Source organism: Salmo salar, chromosome 14 (assembly GCF_965601325.2).
Source record: "Salmo salar chromosome 14, fSalSal1, whole genome shotgun sequence".
Lineage (NCBI taxonomy): Eukaryota > Metazoa > Chordata > Actinopteri > Salmoniformes > Salmonidae > Salmo > Salmo salar.
The window spans coordinates 34,637,285-34,662,222 of NC_138304.1; the positions used below are offsets into that span (position 1 = coordinate 34,637,285).

The window sequence follows — 24,938 nt, forward strand, 5'->3', positions numbered from 1 at the left end:
GATGATGGAAGCAAACAAACTATGAAGGGAAATAAGTGGCCTCAGATTACACTTTTTTTGTTATTTAATGAAATGTTGGTTTTAGAAAAAGGTTGTTTTTCCAAAGTATCTTTGAGCGCCCCTAATGGTTAATGTAAAGTGTTTATAGATCTAACTTAGATTATATATATACAACTTTTTGTAAATGACGAAATATTAGATCAACTTACCTCGGAATTGTTTTTTTTAGATTGAGTAAAAAAATGTAGATGAGACAGATAACCTTTTTAGTTAAGCAAGAGTAGTGGTCGCTGTGTAGGTTTCTCAGAGGAGGAAGGGGAGGACCATCCTCCTCATTGAATTTCAGCAGAAGTTATAATAGTGAAACCACAAAAAAAGTTATCATTTTTATGTAAAACTATACTAAATATATTCACTTCACCAAATAATGTATTTAAACACTGTTTTACAATGATGATCTACAGTAGCCCCAACAGCACTCTCTGGAGTAGCACCATGGCATAGCCAGAAGACAGCTAGTTTCCATCCTCCTCTGGGTACATTGACTTCAATGCAAAACCTAGGAGCCTCATGGTTCTCAACCCCTTCCATAGACTTACACAGTAATTCTGACAACTTCCGGAGGACATCCTCTAAACCTATCAGAGCTCTTGCAATATAAATTGACATGTTGTCGACCCAATCAAAGGATCTGTCACGTCTACTCCTGCTCCACCCCTCCGGCGTTTAACGTCGCCGGTTTACTAAACACCGGTCCTGGCAACCAACATTACGCACACCTGGCATCAATCATGATTATGCGCACCTGTGCATCATCATGAGGCACACCTGGACTCCATTACCTCACTCATTACCTCCCCTTTATCTGGCTCTCCCTTAGATTCATTGTAGCAACCTCATGATGGTTATAGGGAAAATATTGACTATGGTGAAGTAGCCAAAACCTATTGATTTTACATTGAGCTGGGTGAACGGAATATGAATTACAGTCAGCCAATATGCTATAATAGAAATATCATGCTCCCTCATCTTAAACGGCACCATCGCTACTGAGTGGCAGCCAGAGAAAGTGTTGGGAAAGAAATGTGTGACATAAAGTATTTTTTTTGGTGAGAATTACAGGGGGGGCTGGTTAGCCCACATTACCCTACAATATGCAAGTGGCATCTCAGCCTCAACTGAAATTATTTAATTGTATTTTTTTCTGTTAATTTCATTTGGAGGCATAATGCTTATTGCTTACGGAACCAGCAAGCTGTCTACTAGAGAGTGAATATTTAATTGGTATTCAGTAATGAGACATCAGGTCATTTACCATATCCTGCCCAACAGACATCGAGACAGATGTGTTAAAGGTTAGTCTCTCAGGCAACACCTAAATATGCACACACATGCAGGCATGCACACACACACAAACACACACACACACACACTCCTGGTGACTGCCAGGTGAAAGAGGAAGCGCCGAACAACAAGATGGGGGAGGATACATAGTTTAATTACTTCATGGAGCAAAAATATATTAAGTTTCATAATGGAGCATTTTCTCAATTCCAACGTTCTACCTGCAACTAGCCATGGGAGGTTAAAAGACACCGGTCTTTTCAACCAAGTAAAGGTTGGTCGAAAATGAAACAGCTAAACAGGAGCATCATACGTCTATCAACAGCTATCACAAACCAATTAAATTAATTAGCTAATGATGATAGTCGTTAGATTTGATATTGGCTAAAGGACATGATGCAGCAGGCAGGAGGAAAAGGATGCAAAAATGTGCTAAAATTGGGGTTTCTTTCACAAAATAAGGATAGTGATGGCGCAGTGGTTAGGATATATAATAATGTCGGCAAAATAGGTCAAAAAGGACTTTAAAAATCAAAGAAACTATGAAAAAACAAACGGCCCCAAAGAAATCAAACTGAACTCAATCCAGGATATTTCCTGGTCTAGGAAACGATATAATGTCAGACAAATGTACAGCCTACAAACACGTATACGCTCCCCATCAGAGCACAGAACACTGGTAAAGCCAGGTAGAAATAGGGCCCACCTTGTGCCACTAGCTGGGTAATATAACGTAGCAGTGGTAGAAAGACTCCTGAGCAGAGTTCCCACTTCAGCTTTTCAGGGGAAACGTTAGTTAGGTTGAAAACCGGATGGTAGTGTTTTCTGGCGACTCTGCATAGGCTACAACCTGGGCAAAACCATTGCCTCACCAAGCAGTGGTGCCAATTATAACTGGCCAATTATATCATTTAAGCTGAAGGCTATACAAACGTATAGAAGCAGACTTAATCATAGCATCACATAACATTTACAGGCTCTTCTCCATCCAACCGGTATACATTTTCAATATGAGAGATCTCATTAAACAAATTAATACATTAGAAAATGACAGAACACGTGTGAGAAATGGTGCTACATGAGCAGAGCTCCAAGAGGCGACGGGAAGCACTGTTTTCATGCCACTTCAATACCAGTGACTTTTTTGCAGCATGTTAGGATAACTTACACAGCAGGTTAGGAGAATTAACGTAGCAGGTTAGGAGACTGAGGATAAGGTTAGGAAAAGGTTAGGGTTAGCAAAAATGCTCTGCTAACCTGCTACCAAAATCACTTTGTATCGAAGTGGCGTGGAAAGAGTGTACCAACAAGAGGCCGGGAACAGAAACAAGACAGACAAGGTAAGCACCTGAAATGCATTTTCAAATTGAAGGAAAATAACTTCACTAGAATTACATAGATAACTGGGGCACTTGCTAGCAATAAGGGTAGGGTAGCATTTACAAGATTCACATTTATAGAAAGGTTGTGGACTTGGGGCAAGTCAAAGTTAGCCTAATTAAAGAGCGCACAAGGAGAGCGGGGCTTGCATTTGGGAGCGAGTGTAATTGAGCAGCAGCAGGCCTAGTGTTGATTTAAATGTTTCATATTATTATGGTGTAGGTCTAAATCAGTGTTAATATTTTTTGTAAGGGGGACACTTTGAGTTGAGACAATCATTCAGAAGGCCGCACAGATCTTTAATTTGTTGTACTTTTTCTTCCAATATTATCAATTATCAATTGAAAGCAAATTCATAGCAATAGAGCACATGCAATTGATTTGATGTACAGCACATCACAAATATATACATACACACACCAAATAGGTTACATCACATGTATAAGACCCATATTAAGGGTTATCTCAGTAGTTGGATGAGCGAAAATGTCCCTTCTGCTCCTTGACTGAATTAATTATAGATTTATAGTCTGTTGTTGCTATCCTTGTGAGTCAATCCAGGTCAGTCTGTTTCTCTGTTTTTGTTTCACAATGTTCATTGTTGAGTCCCTTCTCCTTCCCTTGCACTTTTGGGGCGCCGTCAGTGCACACAGATGCCAGATTTGACCAGTCAATATTATTATCAGCAAAAAATGTAACAAGGGCTTTCAGAATATCCTCTCCTGGTGTTTATCCCTGAAGAGGCAGTAGACATAAAAGTTCCTCTCTGAACGACTCGTTTTGAGTGAAGCGGAGCGAAACACATAATTGGGCAATGTCACTTATTAATACATTTAATAAATGGATCTAATAAAGGTATCACTAGTCACTCTAAATAACGGCATTTAATAATGTCTACATATCCTACATTACTCATCTCATATGTATATAGTGTATTCTATACCATCTACTGCATCTTGCCTATGCCGCACGGCCATCGCTCATCCATATATTTATATGTACATATTCTTATTCATCCCTTTACATTTGTGTGTATAAGGTAGTCGTTGTGAATTTGTTCGATTACTTGTTAGATATTACTGCACTGTCGGAACTAGAAGCACAAGCATTTCGCTACACTCGCATTAACATCTGCTAACCATGAGTATGTGACCAATAAAATTGTATTATTTTTTTTTTTATGTGCCTAATTGGATTATTAATAACTTTTCAAGTCCATAACTGTGCACTCTCCTCAAACAATAGCATGGTATTATTTCAGTGTAATAGCTACTGTAAATTGGACAGTGCAGTTAGAATAACAAGAATTTAAGCTTTCTGCCAATATTAGATATTTCTATATCCTGGGAAATGTTCTTGTTACTTACAACCTCATGCTATTCGCATTAGCCTACATTAGCTCAACCGGACCCAGCAATCCTGTAGAGGATAAGTGCTTTCATCAAGCGCAATACTAAAACAGGGTGCCACAGATATGTCAGTAATCAGTTGCTTACCGATGTCCTCGCCGATGTCTTCTATGCGTCTTGTTATGGTCGAGTCTGAGAGTTGCAGTCCCTTGATTTGCTTTAAAATAGCTTCCTTGTTTGTGAAATCAGCATGCAATATTTCGGCTGAGGCCAAAAAAACATTATTTGACAATCTCTGCGCCTGTGAAGGTCTTCTTGTTTCTTGTGAGTTTCCAAGCAATCTCATATGTTGCCTCTGTCGTTTTCTCTGCAACAGTGCTAGATCTGTCCATCATATGTTGTTGTCCTTTGAGCTGTCCTTTGAGTTGCACTATTTTGTTGTTTCTGAGGTTGCTTTGTGGTGTATATGTTTTTCAAGTGGGCATGGTGTGACTGGAAATGTTGCTCTTTATTTGCTCATTTAAAACAATTGACTGCCTTCTGGCAAATAAGACAAAGTGAGCTAGTCCCATTATGCAGTACAAAAAAATACTTGTCTGTTAATTTCTCTTCTTGAATCGACCGTATCCTTCTCTTAGCCAGCGGAGCCACGTTAGTCACATTAGCTACGTTAGCTAGCTGCATTTCCCTGCCCCAATCTTCCTGATTTTCCTGGTTCCTCTGTGGTTGTTCGTTCGTAGTTGTCACATTGTTCTCCAGCTCTTCCCCCTCATTTTCATTGTCAATAGATTTACGTTTATTTTTTACAATAAATCCAACCATGTCTACCAGACTGCAAAATTAGCTAGTAGCAAACTGATATGTGTCGGTCGCTGTAGCTGAACAGTTGCTTTCTACTTTGGCAAATATTCTATTTCAGCCTTTATGTACAACAGCTGCGATATACTGCCATCAATTTGCCGTCCAGGGAACATTAGATATATTAAATGAAGTGATTCAGGCCTGCATTTAACACATTGAATTGAAATTGTATCATTGTTATGTATTATGAATGGAAAATAGGAAAATCACCGCTAGCCGCAAATTAAGGGCCGCACAATGAGTACCACTGGTCTAAATGGATACATGGATTGCATGTGGAGTTGTACTGTCACACCCTGATCTCTTTCTCCTGTCTTTGTGCTTGTCTCCACCCCCTTCCAGGTGTCGCCCATCTTCCCCATTATCCCCGGTGCATTTATACCTGTGTTCTCTGTTTGTCTGTTGCCAGTTCGTCTTGTCTCGTCAAGACTGCTAGCATTTTTTCCTGTACTCCTGTTTCTTGATTGTTCTTGTTTTCTAGTTCTCCCGGTTTTTGACCATTCTGCCTGCCCTGACCCTGAGCCTGCTTGCCGTTCTGTACCTCTTGACACTGCCCTGGATTACTGATCCCTGCCTGCCCTGAGCCTGCCTGCCGTTCTGTCCCTTTCGGACTCTGCCCTGGATTACTGACCTTTGCCTGCCCTTGACCTGTCATTTGCCTGCCCCCTGTTTCGTAAATAAACATTTGTTATTTCGAACTGTCTGCATCTGGGTCTTATCCTGAGGTCTGATAGTACGACCTGGCCATGAATGACCCAGCAGACTTGGACCAGCTCTGCAACGCCGTCTCTTCACAAAGAGCCACCATTGGAAGGCAGAAGGAGTTGTTTCGTGGTCTTATGGAAGGTTTCCAGACCTTGGCCGAACGCCATGACTCCGCGTTGGATACATTGCTGGAGAAATTCTGCGGGTTCTCTGTTAGGCAGCCTACTAAGACGGTAAGCTCCCAGCTCCTCAGTAACCTGGCTGTCAGCAGCGCATCTCTCCCAGCCACCCTGGCTTCCCGAGAACCCCGCTTACCTTCTCCGGAACACTTCGCTGGAGAGTCGGGAACCTGTCAGGGGCGTTTATTGCTCAGTGTCCCCTAATCTTCGAGCTGCAGTCCTCCTCCTTCCCCTCGAACCTCTCGAAGATAGTTTACCTCATCCTGCACAGATTATCGGAGGAAGTTAACAACAAGCTAGCAGCCCAGGAACTACCGACAGATCTCAACTCGCTCATCGCCTAGACCATCCGGATCGATGGGCGGCTATGGGAACGTAGGAAGGAGAGGAGGTCTGATTCCACCTCGGAAGACCCCGACATCTCCGTTTCCGAGAAAATCTGAGACTTCCTGAGTTCCCCCGAGAGTTTGCGAAGTCTGCTGATTCGCCTCTTCACGAGCCTATGTAACTAGGCAGAGCTAGGTTGTCTCCAGCTGAACGTTTAAGCAGGCTTAACACAAAGAGTTGCCTGTATTGCGGGACTACTGGTCATTTCGTGTCCTCATGTCCACTTAAAGACCAGGCTCACCGGTAGGGGCGAGTACTCTGGTGGGCCATTCGGAGAACTTTCTCTCTCCCTCTCCATGCCATCCTGCTGTGGGGGAACCAGTCGAAATCTCTTCGGATACTCATCAACTCTGGGGCCGAGGAGAGTTTTAGGGACGCCACCCTGGCATCTGAACTGGGCATCCCCACTCAGCCCCTCTCCATTCCCATGGACGTTAGGGCACTGGATGGGACCTCTATAGGCTGGGTCCCTCACAATACCACTGCCATCAACCTACGAGTGTCAGGGAATCACAGAGAGGCTATCCAACTCATGCTTATTAAGTCTCCTCAGGATCCCATGGTATTGGGATTCTCTTAGCTCCAGCGACACAATCCCCTCATTGACTGGACTGCTGATGCCATCATGAGCTGGAGCCCATTCTGCCATGCCCATTGCCTGAAGTTGGCGCAGCCTGCCCCGAGACATCTACCTGTGGTCTTGGAAGTTGCCCCGGACCTCACCGCCATTCCCGCAGAGTACCAGGATCTCTGTGAAATTTTTAGTAAGGCCCGGGCCACTTCGCTTCCTCTTCACCGACCCTATGACTGCGGGATCGACCTTCTCCTGGGCAACACACCACCCCAGGGAGAACTGTATTCACTGTCGAGTCCGGAGACCGAGGCTATGGAGACCTACAGTACATCGCGGACTCCCTGGCTGCATGGTGTATCCGTCCTTCTGCCTTCCCTATCGGCGCAGTTTCATTCTTTGTGGAGAAGAAGGACAAAACCCTGTGCCCATGCTTCGACTACCGGGGCCTCAACTACATCATGGCTAAGAACTGCTACCCGCTACCACTCATCGCCTCGGCCATCGAGCCGCTCCAGGGGCCACCATTTTCTCCAAGTTGTACCTGCGGAACGCCTACCACCTGGTGCAGATACGGGAAGGGGACGAGTGGAAGACTGCCTTCAACATGGCCAGCAGTCACTACGAATATCTGGTCATGCCATTTGGTCGAACCAACGCTCCAGCTGTGTTCCAGGCCCAGGTTAACTTCTTATGGGCAGGTGGGACAGTAGCGTCCCACCTGGCCAACATCCGGTGAAATTTCAGAGCGCAAAATTAAAACTACAGAATTATAAATATTTAACTTTCATAAAATCACAAGTGCAATACATCAAAATAAAGCTGAACCTCTTGTTAATCCAGCCGCTGTGTCAGATTTCAAAAAGGCTTTACGGCGAAAGCACACCATGCGATTATCTGAGGACAGCGCCCCGCATACAAAACCATGAAAAATATATTTCAACCAGGCAGGTGCGACACGAAAGTCAGAAATAGCGATATAATAAATGCCTTACCTTTGATGATCTTCTGTTGGCACTCCAAAAGGTCCCAGTTACATCACAAATGGTCATTTTGTTCGATAATGTCCTTCTTTATATCCATAAAAACTCAGTTTAGCTGGCACGCTTCAGTCAACAATCCACCCAGTTTCCCTCCATCAAAATGCATACAAAATGAATCCCAAATGTTACTAATAAACTTTTCCAAACAAGTCAAACAATGTTTATAATCAAACCTTAGGTACCCTAATACGTAAATAAACAATAAAATTGAAGACGGAGAATCGTTATTGTCTTTACCGGAGGAAAATACCAAAGAACACGCTCTCATTCACGTGCTTGGAAACACTACAGCCAAAATGGGAGCCACCTAGAAAAACGACCATTTCTGGCTCATTTAAAAAAAAAACAGCTTGAAACTCTTTTTAAAGACTATTGACATCTAGTGGAAGCCCTAGGAACTGCAATCTGGGAGGACTTCACCTTATTATAAAAGTGACAGCTATTGAAAATAGTGGTAGGCTGAATTGGTAGAGCATGGTGTTTGCAACGCCAGGGTTGTGGGTTCGATTCCCACGGGGGACCAGTACGCGGAAAAAATGTATGAAATGTATGTATTCACTAATGTAAGTCGCTCTGGATAAGAGCGTCTGCTAAATTACTAAAATGTAAATGTAAATGTTATTTTTTGGAGATGGTTTGTCCTCGGGACTTCGCCTGCCATATCAGTTCTGTTATACTCACAGACATTATTTTAACAGTTTTAGAAACTTTAGAGTGTTTATATGCATATCCTAGCTTCTGGGCCTGAGTAACAGGCAGTTTACTTTAGGCGCGCTTTTCATCCGGACGTGAAAATACTGCCCCCTACCCAAGAGAGGTTAATGACGTTCTCTGCAACATGTTAAACAGGTTTGTCTTCGTCTACCTTGACGATATCCTAATTTTCTCTCGCTCAGCCCAAGAACACGTGCTCCAAGTCTGACAGTTCCTCCAGCGGCTCCTGGAGAACCAGCTTTTTGTGGAAGAGGAAAAATGCGAATTCCATCACTCCACTATCCCCTTCCTTGGTTACATCATCGCTGCTGGGAATGTACAGATGGATCCCGGAAAGGTGAGAGTGGTGGTGGATTGGCCCCAACCTACTTCCAGTGTGCAGCTGCAATGCTTCCTGGGATATGCTCATTTTTACAGCACCCTGGCTTCCCCCCTGTCTGCACTCACCTCTCCCGAGGTTCCGTTCACGTGGTCCCCAGCTGCTGACCGAGCGTTCCGGGACCTCAAGCTCCACTTCACCACAGCTTCCATATTAGTTCATCCTGACCCGTCCCGTCAGTTTGTGAAGGAGGCCAACACTTCGGATGTTGGAGGGGGGGGGGGGGCTGTCCTGTCTAAGCGTTCTGCCCTGGACCTCAAGCTGCATCCCTGCGCCTTCTTCTCCCATCGTCTTAACGCCACAGAGAGGAATTACAATGTGGGGAATCGTGAGCTTCTCGTGGTGAAAATGGCATTGGAGAAGTGGAGGCACTGGCTGGAGGGGGCGGTACATCCTTTCATTGTGTGGATGGATCACAAGAATCTTGAATATCTCCACACTGTCAAGGGTCTCAATTTCAGGCAAGCTAGGTGGGCCCTGCTTTTCACACGGTTTAACTTCTCCCTCTCCTACTGCCCGGGATCCAAGAATGTCACGCTTTCACGCCTCTATAGACCCGCAGCTACACCCTCAGAACCCGAGACCATCCTTTCCATCTCGTGTTTGACGGCGGCACTCAGCTGGGGAATAGAGAATCAGGTCTGTGAGGCGCAGCATTCCCAGACGGGGGGGAGCAGATAACCGGATGTTTGTTCCTGACTCTGTCCACGCTGTCCACCCCTCCAGGCTTGCCTGCCACCTGGGCTCCCGTCGGACCATGGCCTTTGACATCTCTGCGTTCGTTGCCACCTGCACGATCTGTGCGCAGAATAAAACTCCTCGGCAAGCTCAGGCTGGTCTCCTTCAACCACTTCCTGTCCCTCACCATCCCTGGTCACACATAACCCTGGACTTCATCACTGGTCTTCCCCCGTCTGATGGCAACACCGTTGCCTTACAGTAGTGGACCGGTTTTCCAAGGCCGCCCATTTCATTCCTCTCCCCAAGCTACCCTCTGCCAAAGAGATGGCTCAGCTCATGTTGCAGCATGTTTTCCGGATCCATAGACTCCCGGTGGACATGGTCTCTGACCAGGGTTCTCAGTTCTTGTCCCGATTCTGGAAGGCGTTCTGCATGCTCATTGGGTCGTCGGCCAGCCTGTCCTCTGGGTTCCATCCCCAGTCTAAAGGCCAGTCGGAGCGAGCCAATCAGGACCTGGAGACAACTCTTCGCTGCCTTGTCTCCACCAACCCCACTACCTGGAGCCAGCATCTCGTGTGGGTTGAGTATGTCCACAACACCCTCCCCTGCTCTGCCACTGGTCTCTCTTCTTTTGAGCGTTCCCTCGGATATCAGCCCCTGCTCTTCCCGGAGCAAGAGGAAGAGGTTGTCATACTCTCTGCCCAGAAGTTTGTATGCCGCTATCGCCGGACCTTCTCAAGACCACCTCCAGGTATCGACAATAGGTGGACTGGCACCGGACCCCAGCTCCCCGGTATCGTCTCGGGCAGAGGGTATGACTGTCCACTCGGGATACAAAACCCGGCCAGATCATTTCAAGTCATCAGTCTCAAGTCAAGTTCAAGTAGATTCCCGAAGTCAAGTCTCAAGTTATTTTATTTCTATCAAGTTGAGTATCAAGTCATTAAATTTGTGACTGGAGTCAGACTCGAATGCAAGTTATGTGACTCGAGTCCACAACTTTGGTATTAGGTAACTTTGTCTCTCTATTTAGCCGACAGTTAGTGTTAGGCATTTGAGCTGGCCCATAATAGTTGGATGTTCTTTGAATGAAATTTAAGAAAACAAATATTTGAAAGTTTAATGAAGATTAAAATTTGTTCAAGTGGGTGTGCATGGGTTCGATCGAACAGAGCTCTTGTAAAGTTTTCTTGAGATACTGTACATTCTACAGGAATTATAGTGATGGGTCATCAAAAACCATGATTTCATGCTTTCATTCATTCAACAGCTTTCATTCATATAAAATTGCACAGCTTGTTCCTCGTCTGTAACACAGAAAGTAAGTGGGTGTTGTTGACTCCGTGTCACATATTTAACCTTTTAGCCAAAAGAGGGCACTGTGTCCCAGTCTATGCCTGGTGACAGTTTGACAGTGTGGCACTAGCCTCATAGTAACAGGTTCAAGTTTAGTGAAGGTTTTAGTGAAGGTTTAGTGAAGGTTCTATTCAGTGCTGCTCCATGTTGTATGATTTGAAATACTCACAAATATCATGCAATGTTTAACAAAGTGTTTCCTGGGAGTTTAAAATAGGCAAATGTTTTTATAAAGATTGTGTCTTTTTCATATGTTAAATCTAATCAGTGAGTAGAGGTCTAGTCCTATCACTGAATAGATAATACCTCAATATTTTACATATTTTACATACATGGACTTCAATGGTCAGAGAGAACAGAGGAGAACAAAGAGACCATCAGATCTGAGTAGAGTTCCTGTAGAGAACATATTCCTGATCGCACCATACTCCCAAATGTCTAATCGCCTTAGGGATGTGAACTGGAGACAATCATCAGCTCAGATGAATTGTGAGACAAATTTTCTGAAAGAAGATGAGGTACAAATCCGAATGGCTGAATGGATTCTGTAGAAACATGTTTTAGAAAGCCCTACGTGACTTACCTTTCAATCCTTACTGTGTTAAAGTAAGATTCATAAGGATCAACCAAAAGCTATCCAGTGCTGGCGCATAATAGTTTGATGTTCTTTGAGTGACAAGATTGCTTTCGACACTGCAGGTCTTCAGCAAATACAAATTGTATATCATATACATTCATCCATGCTCTGTTGTAACAGTAAATCAGTATAAATTGTATGTTCCATCATAACGGTCCTTTAAGGGAGACTGAGGGCAATTGGTATGTTGCCATTGGAACACCTTGAATTACTCCAATCAGAAACAAGTTATGAAACTCCAACCAAAAGACCCCATTGACAAATAAATGTACAACAAAGTTGAACAACTCAGAAAGTAATATATGTTAAACTTGTTGGGTGAATCTAAAATGTGAAATTACTTTTCGTGTCATCCTCTTTTTTTAGAATGATGTGCTTCTTTACTTTATTTGATTCTATTTCAGCATGGACAATACACAGCAGAGTCAGCTGTTTGTATGATCACTGAATGACCCATTTGGAGGAATACATTTTCCAGAGGTAAATGTCAATCACGTAAGAACATTCATTGTCATCAACATAAGCTAATCCCGGACATGATGCAGTTGTACGTATGACGGTTACAAAAAGTTCACAAAAGATCGAACTTAACTATTGCCATTCAATAGCCACAGTATTATGGCACAGTATGAAGCCTACACTTCGATTATAGATGCCGCCAACAATGTACTCCAAACTATGATTGTACAATCATTTCTTAAAGTTGACTATCTGATTGCAGACTTGGTTCAACAGTATTCAATAATTAATGTCTACAAGATGCTACAACAAGGTAAATTGTCCTAAAAAGTTTGTCAGCGCAATTAACCCTTGTAACTCTTAATATACAAAAATGTAAAAATGTAGTTTCACATTAGTAGAATGAGTTGAATCGCAGTTCATTTCACTTAAAGGTCCAATGCAGCCATTTTTATCTCAATATCAAATAATTTCTAGGAAACTATAAAGTACCTTACTGTGATTGTTTTCAATTAAAATGGTCAAAAAGAAACAAAAACAGCTTCTTAGCAAAGTGCAATTTCTCAAGCAAGAAATTTGCTAGGACTGTCTGGGAGTGGTCTGAGTGGGGAGGGGAATACTGAAAACTAGCTATTATTGGCAGAGAGATTTGGAACTCTCTTTTGTATTGGTCAATTAAGTAATTTACCACTTGGTGATGTCAGCAGGCAGGTCAAACTCCATCCAACCAAATCAGGCTGAAATTTCAGGCGGTCTTTTAAAAAAGCTCTTACACTCTTAAACGTAAAGGGCATTATCATCCTTTACACAATTTTACAGTATTATTCCAACCTCATAGTTTGGAAATATATATATAAAACACAGGAAATCACGTGTTTGACAGCACTAGGCCCTTAAATAGTTATTAAAGAAATTGGGACTTCTGGTGAAGGGAAGCTCTAACAACCCAGTCTCATGTGGGAGTCCTGGCCATTTAACTATTATGCAAAGGGGTCCACACTAGTTATCGGGGACCTTGACAGGTGTTTCTCCTTCTAATCATCAACTCTCCTCCTCCCTGAGAATAGGGCTATCCACGTCCTCCTGAACTTAGACGGAATTATAACCTGCCCCACGGCAGGGCAGAACAATAATTTGAGACATTGCCAGTAATTGTGCTCTACGGCTGTTATTCGACAGTGTACAGCTTATAAATTAATTAATTTTACTTAGTACCCTTCTCTGTTCGTCCCTTCTGGATTAAGGGATGTTACTGTGTTTCATTGAATCCAAACAGTAAAGTCCAAACTAAGTGTGTCTATACTTACTAAGGACTTTAGTTTGCTAAGGGGCTCTGCTACAGTACAGCTGCACTGAAGGTCGCTTCGCTTTGTTTGGGGGCCAAATAACAATTGACATTGTAAATCGTCTGGACCCTTTCCAAGGTACGTACCAGAGAGAACAACAGGCAGCACCAAAATAGCAAACTGGACAGATCATGCATGTTTTACGAGCTTCCCCATGGGGTGGTCATTCTGGGATGACTGCAGTAGCCCTCTTCAATGTCAATCATCTGATATAATGTTCGTGGGGTGGCAGTTAGAGCTATGAAGGGCTTGATCCATTTATACCCTAACTGACACACTGAGTTTCCATCTGTGTCTCTATGTAGGTTGACACTCACTGACTGGCCGGGGTTCTGTTCAAGTGCAAGTGCAAGTGCAAGCCAGCAATGAGTTGGATAGGCATTACAACATTATAATGATGAGCTGCAGTACTGTCTGTTCGGAGAGTAATTTTACTGACATATTTATGCAATTATCAGTCATTTCATGGCTGGTAGAACATTTCACTTTGGTATGATAACTGATGCAAATGACATTGAGCAGGATGATTTCTGAATACTGGAGCTGATCAATTCAGTAACACTAACAGAGTTCATTAGTAGCCAGTGTATGATGTTTGACACAATAATTACATTATATTCACAGTATTGTGGGTTATCACGGCCTGTGTGTCACGTCCTGACCATTGTGTGCTTTTATTTTCTATGGTAGAGTAGGTCAGGGCGTGACTGGGGGGTTTTGTCTAGTTTCATTTTGTGTTCTAGTTTCTTTTTTCTATGTTGGAGTTTTCGTATGATTCCCAATTAAAGGCAGCTGGTCAGCGTTGTCTCTAATTGGGGATCATATTTAAGTAGTTGTTTTTCCCACTTGTGTTTGTGGGAGATTATTTTGAATTAGTGCATGTTGCACCTCTTTCGTCGCGGTTTGTGTTTTGTTTGTAGTTTATGGTTTGTTTTGCTAAGTTTCACATTAAAATAAAAGATGTGGAACGATACCCACGCTGCGCTTTGGTCTCCTTCCTATGACGATCGTGACACTGTGATAATGAAATCTGCACTGCTGGCCTTAAGCCTACCTTGCCTCTTTCACACAGGGTTCTGTAGAGTTATTACCTGATAAGCTTTTATTTTGCCTTTAATTGGTAGGCTCTCCAGGTAGAGTGAGATGTAGCCTTGAATAACCCCTGTATGGATTAACTTCATTCAGCCCAGATTGACACATTGATAGTTTGGGACTATAAAGTTTTATCTGCAAAAAGATGATTCTGAGATGATTGTCTTTAAAGTTCTGAATCCTCATTGGTTTGAATGTTGTCAGCAATTTTTATATTGTATTCTTTTGAACTTAACAACACGAATTGGGGTATTTAGAGCACTATAACGGTAGAGAACATTCAACAGAACAATTTTGACTAAAATGCCGATAGAACCTTATAGTCCAAAACTCTCAATGATCATATAACCCTGTTGTCAGAGTAAAGCTGTTAGCTGCCTGTGTGACCATTTAGTGGAGGAAAAGGAAATCTCTCATCTCATTTAGTATTTATATTCCCTCTTTGAGCACTCATCATTACAAACAGGAAATCTCTAGGCTCATTCAGTATTTACTTGCCAAATGTTGGAACAATTCAAAGACAATCTGGAAGTAGGAAGCAATCGGATGTTAAAAGTGGCAAACTGGGAAGCTCAGGAGATGGTGTTGAACCAATCTAAACTTGGTCACATGCCTGTGTGATATTCTAGGAAACAAAAGTACATAAGGAAGACCAGTTCATTTAGATTATATCGGTCACACCATAAACTTTATTTAATGAATCAAACAAATTGTCAACTTTTCACAGGACATGGGCATACAGTACTGTATCAGTTGCAGGGTCTTGAAATACAACCACAAAGCAGCTGCCAGGTATGAGTCCGTGTACAGTAGCATACAGACAAGAGGACACAAGCATTGTCAGAAACAAACAATTCAATGTGGACTAATATAGACACTGGATGGGAGACCACTTTCTTCGGATTAAATAAAGATACCATTACTTGGCAGGTTCTTGGTAGTTCATAGATTATATTAGACACAGTCATTATTTGGAGGAGTGTGTGCTGTGTTTATGCTTTGTTTCTCTGACACTGATCTTATTTCCATATTATTCTCTCCATTTTTCTATCCATAGTCAGCAGTATGCATCACGAAACACAGAATTTCAATATCCTCTTATAATGAAACAGTTTCCTTCCTTGTCTTTTTGTGCAAGGCAAGCTGAGCAGTCAGTGTGAAACTAACCAATAATTCCATCAGATTGATCCTGCATGTTAACTGAAGGGGAAAATACACGGTGCTGTGGATTTCTCTGGGGCAAGCTGTTCAGAAAGAGACAACAGTGTCTTGTCATGGATCAAGCAAGCCATTTTTTATTAGCAGGTCCATAAGCTAGCATCTGAAAAGTCCAGCCCAAGAGCAATTAATATGCCTTTGGGTCTACTGTCAGCAGAGACACTATTCAAATCTCTCTCCACACTGTCACTAATGCTCTGCAAATCCCTGCAGATAGGAACATCTGTCCCATAAATAAATAATAATCTCACAGACCCACCATGCTTGCCCACACACATGTCCTCCGGTCCTATCTGTGGCAGATAATACTAATTTATTAGTCATTATGCAATATTCAATCTGATTTGAAAGTAATTGCAGGGTATTATCAATATTATTATGGCAGGATAATGTGAGTCGCATTCACCGTCTGCTTCTCAGATGATCACATGCCCCCCTCAACACCTTAGCTCAGTAACTGGTAGAACAAAGAGTTTCGGTTACAACACTATCATTTTCCCTTAAAGGGAAAGTTCTGGGTTTTGGCAATAAAGCCCTTTATCTACTTCCCCAGAGTCAGATGAACTTGTGGATACCATTCTTATTTATTTGTGTTTAGTATGAAGGAAGTTAAAGGTAGTTTTGCAAGCCAATGCTAACTACCATCTACAAGAACAGTTAGCATGCACACTTGAACAGACTACATTTTTATTTTTTTTACACTTTTAGTCATTTAGCAGACACTCTTATCCAGAGAACTTCATTTCACACATTTTTTTTGTTTGTACTGGCCCCCCATGGGAATTGAGCCCACAACCTTGGTGTTGTGCACACCATGCTCTACCAACTGAGCCACAGGGAAGTACTAGATAGAAATAGCTGGATTCAAGGATGAGCACCCAGGCGGGGGATTTCGATCCAAATTAGTAGGCATCTTGATGATGTGCATCCGCAGCCTGTAGTCTGTCTTAAATAGAAGCACAAAGCATGGCCTTTTATAGTACACTCACTATTGTTGGCAGCTCTGCGGGCCAGGGAGGGGGTGAGGATGACACCTGAACTGACAGAATAAAGGGCCCCAGCCCCTACCCAAAGTGTTATCCTCTGCAGTGTTGTTCCTCCTGTGGCTCCTGTGCTTAGTTGTGCATCTCTGTTCTCACAATGGCGCCGAAGAAGAAGGAAGAGCCCAAAGAAGCACCCAAACCCAAGGCCCCAGAGCCTGAGCCCGTCAAGATCCCGGAGTTTAACCCTGCAGAAGTTGTGGTACAGAAAAACTCATATTTTCACTTTGGTTTGCGTGACGATGGGAATAGGGAAAATGTGATGAGCTTTGGATGTGAGTGTTGGATGGTGGTCTAGATTGTATGGGAAACATTAACATAAACATGTTTTTCAATTATTCGTTATCTTCAAATGTGTTTAAAATGATTAGGGATTTATTCAAGATTGAAAAAGGCTGTTTACAATATGTTTATTAGATGCTACAATCGATACTGGGCTATCACACAGGACATAATTTTACTATCATATGGGTGAGGTTCCATTCTTTTCACATTCATAAAATTGATAAGAAAAATGTCATACCCTTAATCTCAACATCAAGCCATATATCCACTTGAGGGCAAAACTGACCTTTCAAGGAGATGGCACTAAGAGTTTGGTCTTCCATCGATAGTCATCTGTGTTTTTCAAGAACATCAAAGACACCATGTGACGTGAACAGTGCAGTGCATTCAAATAGGAATCCTACTGTTCAGCCGTTTCCACATTGATAAGACAACACCAGTAGCATGACAGATTGAAGAGCAACAATGATAATTAAATGATATGCAAATACAGGCCTTGAGCTATCTTTGTACTATTATTTACCATTGTAAGTCACATTGTTTTGTACATAAGCCAAAGTAGCTTGAACTTGATGGAGGTTTGAGTTGGTATATATTAGCTTACATGAGACAACCTTTGTTTCTTGCTATTCCTGCCTCTTCTATGTGGGTAAACATTTTCCATGGTTGAGGGAGCAGCTGTATTACAATGTAGTGAGGTTAAAGCCACACAATGTGATTTTAATTTATGTCCATGCATAGCAGACCACCCAAATCGAAAGGCTGACTGGCTTTGTGCAAAAAAGAAAGGGGAAAAAAGTGCAAAGATAAATACATATATATCTTACCAAGGCCATTTATTTAAAAACATGCAAAAATATGTTTTTCAAATATTTTCGCATAGCTCCACTGTTGGCTGGGATCTCTAAATATCCAGAGATCTGACACTAATGTATGAATATCTGAAACAAATCCAACACACACAATAGGAAAATCGCCAAGAAGGGTGTGATCCTCTTTACATGAAGGATATCAAATTAATATAAATTGGATTTTAATACAGCTTTAGGTTAGACCTTTGAAGTTATTCAGATAACCAGAAATGTGGGAGAAGCACATTTCCATTTTAGTGTCCTTCTCCTCCTTTTCTCCTCCATTTCACATTCACTTTACGTTCAGGTTCATCCAGAGGGACTCAAGTGACTCAACCCTGACCTCCTTCATCAGCTGTGAAATGCTTACCCTTTTATTAGGGCACTTTGTCTCTATGCTGGTGAAGTGTCACTTAATCATTTGCATGACACTTGTAACCTCCGTCTTACACATCATCTTGCGTTAAGTGTAAAAGTGTAAAACGTGTTAAGTGTAAAACGTAGACAGGAAAAGCAGTCGGTCAAAGGCATGTGCACAATCAAAACAGTCAGCAGGAGGCATGTGTGAGGAGGCTGTGTCTGTCTGAAGGTCAGCCATAAATTGACACTGACCAAGCCCTGGCTTTAAATAACTAGAATAAGTGGAGTGTAACTGGAGCCTGAGGAATCTCTATATTGTCTGGACACCTACAGTGGTGGCGTCATAACGGGGAGTAGGGTGATACAACTACTATCAAGGCTTTATGTGTTTGACCTCAGTTTTTCAAAGGCATTTTCACTGTTGCTCACAACATGCAGTTCACTTTGACGTCTATATTGTTGGTAATTTTAAAACTTCCCTTCACATTCACATCCTGCACCAAATAGTGTTTAATGATTTTGCTTTTCCTTTCAGCTTGAATTCACCCCTGAGCAAATTGAAGGTAAGATTGAGATTATTGTTGTTACAGTTTGTTTGACTGTATTTTCACAATGAGTACTTGTATATCTAGTCTGGTACATGAGCGTGTAGTGTGACTGAAGTACATGAAAGTGTAATGTGACAGAAGTACATGAATGTGACCAGTGGTGTAAAGTACTTAAGTAGAAATACTTGAAGTACTACTTAAGTACATTTTTGGGGGTATCTGTACTTTACTATTTATATTTTTGACTACTTTTACTTTTACTTCACTATATTGTACTTTTTACTCCATACAATTTCCTTGACACCCAAAAGTTCTTGTTACATTTTGAATGCTTAGCAGGACAGGAAAAGAGTCCAATTCACACAGTTATCAACCGAACATTCCTGGTCATCCCTACTGCCTCTGATCTGGCGGACTCACCAAACACATGGTGCCATCTGTTTTGCTTAATATAAGGAATTTTAAATGATTTATACTTTTACTTTTGATACTTAAGTACATTTTAAACCAAATACTTTTAAACTTTTACTCAAGTAGAATTTTACTGGGTGACTTTTACTTTTACTTGAGTCGTTTTCTATTAAGGTATCTTTACTTTTATTGAAGTATGACAGTTGGGTACTTTTTCCACCACTGAATGTGACAGAAGTACATGAAAGTGAAAGAGATGTGTTGAGAGAAAGCAACAGTAAATCATTGTCTTTTGAAAATGTCCATCCTCTACTCAAATTGAGATTTGCATGCTGTGAGACCAGCCTGCTTTTAGGGCCCTGACAGACAAGCGGAAAAAAATCTAGAAACACAATGCCACTTTTGTGTTGCTCTCTCCACAGATTTCAAGGATGCTTTCCAGCTGTTCGACAGGACACCACTCAATGAGATGAAGATCACGTACGGACAGTGTGGTGATGTGATCAGGGCACTGGGGCAGAACCCCACCAACGCAGAAATCATGTACGTCCTTGGAAAGCCCAAGCCTGAGGGTAAGTCCATGCAACATTCCATGATCAGTTTTATTTTGGGGAGATTCTAAAACCAATAAAATAAAATATGTTGATCAGTTGGCTTTCCATGATGTTTTATCAATAAGCTTTTAAAATGTACCTATTATTAACTTTTTATATTTGAAATCTAATTTGGTTAATCATATATGGAATATGTATTATTTTAATACAATCTAAGTTAATGTTCTACATTTCTAGCTCCTGTATTGGTGGTAGAGTGAATGGTTTCAATGACATTTGATTTTGTTGTTTCATACACAGAAATGGCGACAAAGATGCTGGACTTCGACAGCTTCCTGCCAATCCACCAACACATTTGCAAAGCCAAGGACCGCGGCACATATGAGGACTTTGTTGAGGGTCTGAGGGTGTTCGACAAACTGGGCGATGGCACAGTCATGGGCGCTGAGCTCAGGCACGTCCTGGCATCACTGGGTGAGTCCAAGGCCTTAGACATCTTTAACATAGCATACAATAATACAGTCTAAAATAGTATGACCTTGCCTGGTCCCATCCTATATGGGAAGTAGCCAACTCTTTATTGTCAGACCATTGACAACGGTAGAAGAGTTGGCTACATGACATACAGGATGGATGTAGACTATAAAGATAATGTAGACTATAAATATTTTAGGGCAGACTCAATTTAAATGGTATTTAACTAAAAAGAGAATTGAACAGTATGTTTGATTGGTTATAGGTGAAAAGATGAAGGAGGATGAGGTTGAGCAGCTCATGACAAACCAGGAGGACGCCAACGGCTGTGTAAACTACGAAGGTAAGAAATTATACCCTCTTCTTGCTCTCTTTGACCAAACATTCCAAATCATACCTTTTAAATCAATCAATATTTCCGTACCTATTCCCTTGTCTATTTTTCTTCACAGCTTTTGTAAAACACGTCATGGCATCTTAAAAAGGTTGCCCCCGCCGAGACACCTGATAGTTGAAGACAGATGATTGTTCATATGTTTATGTAAAGTCCACACCATGTCTCTCATCTCATGTGTTCATCCCTATGTGCCAAGTTGGATTGGTATTCCATCACGTGACAGGACCGTTCAGCTAACTGTTCATTGTTTTTTATCGTTCCCCTTTATGTTGACTCAAATAACAAATGTTATTGTATATCCCCACTGTTCATTTGTGGATCAAAACTTGTAATTAAACAGAATGATTCATTATTATGGTATTATGCAACTTTACTTCCTAATTTTCATTTGACCTATTGTAACTGATTTTCCTCTGTCATATTTCTCTTGCCATGTGACATGTCCTGTATTGGGGTCTATGGTCAATGCTTCCTCATGTAGCCTACAACCAAAAGAGGGTGCTATTGGTCTAACTAACATACTGTACCAAACAAGCACCTCACAGTGATACATTCAAAGAAACTGCCAAAAATATAACTTAAATGGAACAGGCAAACTCCATACTGAGGTCCTTGATCTTTATATATAAAAAATGACAATTCTTCTTACTGCATCAAGGTAAGTTTATGAACAATATTTTGCATGAGCTGAAGACATATACAAATTATGTTTTTACGGAGAAAGGAGTGGACTCCTTTTTTGACATGTGTGTTCTGTAAGGTACTATATGTCATTCACACATGGTCAGTAGCCATTGTAGTATTTCTATCACATACATTCTCAGTCCAGGCACACACTATGTGTAATGAAGGATGTGGTCACAAAGTATCTGTTCTTCTACTGTCTCGTCTGTCTTTGCTTTACTTAAGACAATTTCACTTGAAAGGAATAACTCTGCTTAAAGTTATCACAAATGTCTGAGGTGATTATTGTCAGTGTCCACATACTGTAGAACAAGGTCCCCTTTTTATGTCTTCATTTTTCTTTTCTGTGGTTTATCAAACCACACGACCTATTGTGGCACCTGAATGATGCCACTTGATTTGCCTGATTGCAGACACAAGAGGGCAGACCTGCATCAGGTAATGATAAATAACTGTCCGAAAAACATGTTGCAGACCTAATCAATCATTGAATACAAAAACTGAATTTACTATTATTTTTAAACAAAAAAATCATGCCATTTTATAAGAAGAATTTTGTTTCGTTTTTAAAGATCCCACACATTACTGTAGTGGGTAGTGTATAAGCCTACAGTATGCAGTAGGTTCATTGGCCTCTCACCTCCAACCAATAGATGAAACCAGTGGTCAGAAAACCAGAGACCATTTAGTGGCTGTTTGGTTTGTTTGATTCATTGTTTTCAGCAGGATAATATCCAATAATCACATGGTATTACAAATCTGATTTAAGATGATTCGATATTTACATCAGTCACCAGTGTCCACATGTTGTCCTTTTTTCTTTTTAAATATTTCCATTTCAGTATATCGGCTTCATCGTGACTGCAACTTATTTACCTTTCATGTGGATCATATCGTTTGCCAAGATGGATATCTGACTTCTATGAAGAATAGAGTGAACAGTGGTCTCATTGTCCTAATGTGCTGTAGCAGTAAGCAAATCATGTTGTTTTAGCCCCAGACCCTGTGGCTCAACCCCAGGGAGACCCCTACATGCTGCTTGAGGGACTAACTGACACTGAGGGTCAATAAGCCGGAATGACTTGATAAACAAACCTGTTCCCGTCAGTCGTTCTCTGGAGGCACACTGAGACAAATACTGCAATATAGCATGTCTCTCATGTGCATTGTTATTTTACTGTTGTTTTATTAATTTGTCTCTTAATTTTGTCTCTTAATTTTATTTAAGCACTTTGGAATGCATCCTCTGTAAGAAATGTTCTATGACAAACACCGCTATAGCAGGTATAGTGTACTACTGTACTTTTACAGCTATAACTACAATAGTACTGCTAAAATCCTATCATCATCACAACCTCTTACAATTGCCACTATCAAATCTCCTTCCACTACCACAGAACAATGATCATAAACTACTATAGTTTGAAGGCATGTTTGTGTATGTTATTGCATGCATGTGGCTGTGCGTGTCTACAGCGTTTGGATGAATGGGGTCTGAGTGGTCACATTTATGTGGATGTTATTTGGAGCAGAAAATCCATGTGCAATCATGACATCCCTTTAAATTGATCTATGAAATCGCAGGGAGGTTAACTTAATTTTCATTGGTAATTAGTTGTTTGATATGTACAGTACCAGTCAAAAGTTTGGACACACCTACTCTTTCAAGGGTTTTTCTTTATTTTTACAATTTTATACATCGAATGCATTTCAATTAACAGGTGTGGTGTGCCTTGTTAGGTGTGCCTTGTTAAAAGTTAATTTGTGGAATTTCTTCCTTCTTAGTGCGTTTGAGCCAATCAGTTGTGTTGTGACAAGGTATGGGTGGTATACAGAAGATAGCCCTATTTGGTAAAAGACCAAGGCCATATTACGGCAAGAACAGCTCAAATAAGTAAAGAGAAATGACCTTCATTAAGATATGAAGGTCAGTAAATCCAGAAATGAAAGTTTCTTCAAGTGCAGTCACAAAAAGAGTCAAGCGCTATGATGAAACTGGCTCTCATGAGGACTGCCACAGGAAAGGAAGACCCAGAGTTACCTCTGCTTCAGAGGACAAGTTCATTAGAGTTAACTGCACATCAGAAATTGCAGCCCAAGTAAATGCTTCACAGAGTTCAAATAACAGACTCATCTCAACATCAACTGTTCAGAGACTGTGTGAATCAGGCCTTCATGGTCAAATTGCTGCAAAGAAACCATTACTAAAGGACACCAATAATAAGAAGAGACTTGCTTGGGCCAAGAAACACGAGCAATGGATATTAAACTGGTGGAAATCTGTCCTTTGGTCTGATGTGTCCAAATTTGAGATTTTTGAAAAGCAGCCAACAAGTGCTCAGCATATGTGGGAAGTCCTTCAAGACTGGTGGAAAAGCATTCCAGGTGAAGCTGGTTGAGGAATGCCAAGAGTGTGCAAAGCTGTCATCAAGACAAAGGGTGGCTACTTTGAAGAATCTCAAATGTAAATTCTATTTTTATTTTGGGTACTACATGACTCCATATGCGTTATTTCATCGTTTTGATGTCTTCACTATCATTCTACAATGTAGAAAATAGTAAAAATAAAGAAAAACCCTTGAATGAGTAGGTGTGTCCAAACTTTTGACTGGTACTGTATATATATTTATACATTTATACATTGTAGACGGAATTATGATGTTCGTTTTTGATGGAGACAAGTAGTTGAGGCCCCTTTGCTCCACTGATTCAAGGAAGTCAAGGACACAGGTCATATTCATGTAGTGCAGTTTGTGAGAGTTATATCAGATGATGATGACTAAGTAAAGTATATATTTCATAAAAAAGATACCTAGCTACTCTACATGCAGTTATGACATTTATCATTAGCTAAATTTACGACTGGTGAAATGCGACTGAAAATGGTCACAGTGCACTTGAGGGAAACATTACAAGTTGATGGAGGAGGACCCAGTAGCATCTGGAGCTATAGCCTGGGGGGCACATCAGATCCACAATCCACCTTTGATACGCCTGTCAAGCAACAGGAGCAGTCATTTTCAAAACAAGTCTTTATTGGCTTGAATAAGAGATACAGCTAATTGTTAGGGATGTATAACTCACAAAGTAGAGTGCTGAGGGGTCTGGGCATAGGCAGCCTATTCTGCTCCACTTCACTCAGTCCAACCAAAGTCAGAATAATATCAAATCCAATCCACAATCATATTATATAACCTACCACTTCCTTAGGCCATTTTAAGATAATCCCAATGGGTCTAACATCTGCATGTAAGGCGAGCCTGCCACACTGGCGGTGAAGCCAGCATCCTTCATCATTCAAATATGTATTCTATTCAGTCATTTTAATGGCAGTCTGCGTTTAGAGATGGCAAGCCTTTATCAAACCTTTATTGGATCCAAAATATCCTAATCCAAATCAAGGATTGGTATAATGAAATAGAATGAATAAAATGCACAACATGCAATCCCTTCTCCTCATTGTCTCCTCAGTGAATACTGTTTATTGAATAAGTATGAATATGTCTGGAAATTCTGGACAAGATTGCAGGTAGCAGACATTACAAACCAGAGAGAGTTGAATAGAATATTTATTTCAAATCTGAAGGTTGATTTTACCACATGTACTTTTATAAACGATCATACACAGTATAA

At 41.2% G+C, this 24,938-nt stretch overlaps 1 protein-coding gene across 1 annotated transcript; it reads left to right on the plus strand.

The window, feature by feature from the left end:
- Positions 1–16,796: 16,796 nt before the first annotated feature.
- LOC100136504 (slow myosin light chain 1) lies at positions 16,797–20,705 on the plus strand. The gene is given in 6 exon segments (NM_001123613.2): positions 16,797–16,943; positions 18,773–18,800; positions 19,619–19,768; positions 20,051–20,224; positions 20,490–20,567; positions 20,677–20,705. Coding segments are annotated over 6 exon segments (561 nt in total). The 5' UTR covers positions 16,797–16,841.
- The last annotated feature ends 4,233 nt before the right edge of the window (positions 20,706–24,938 follow it).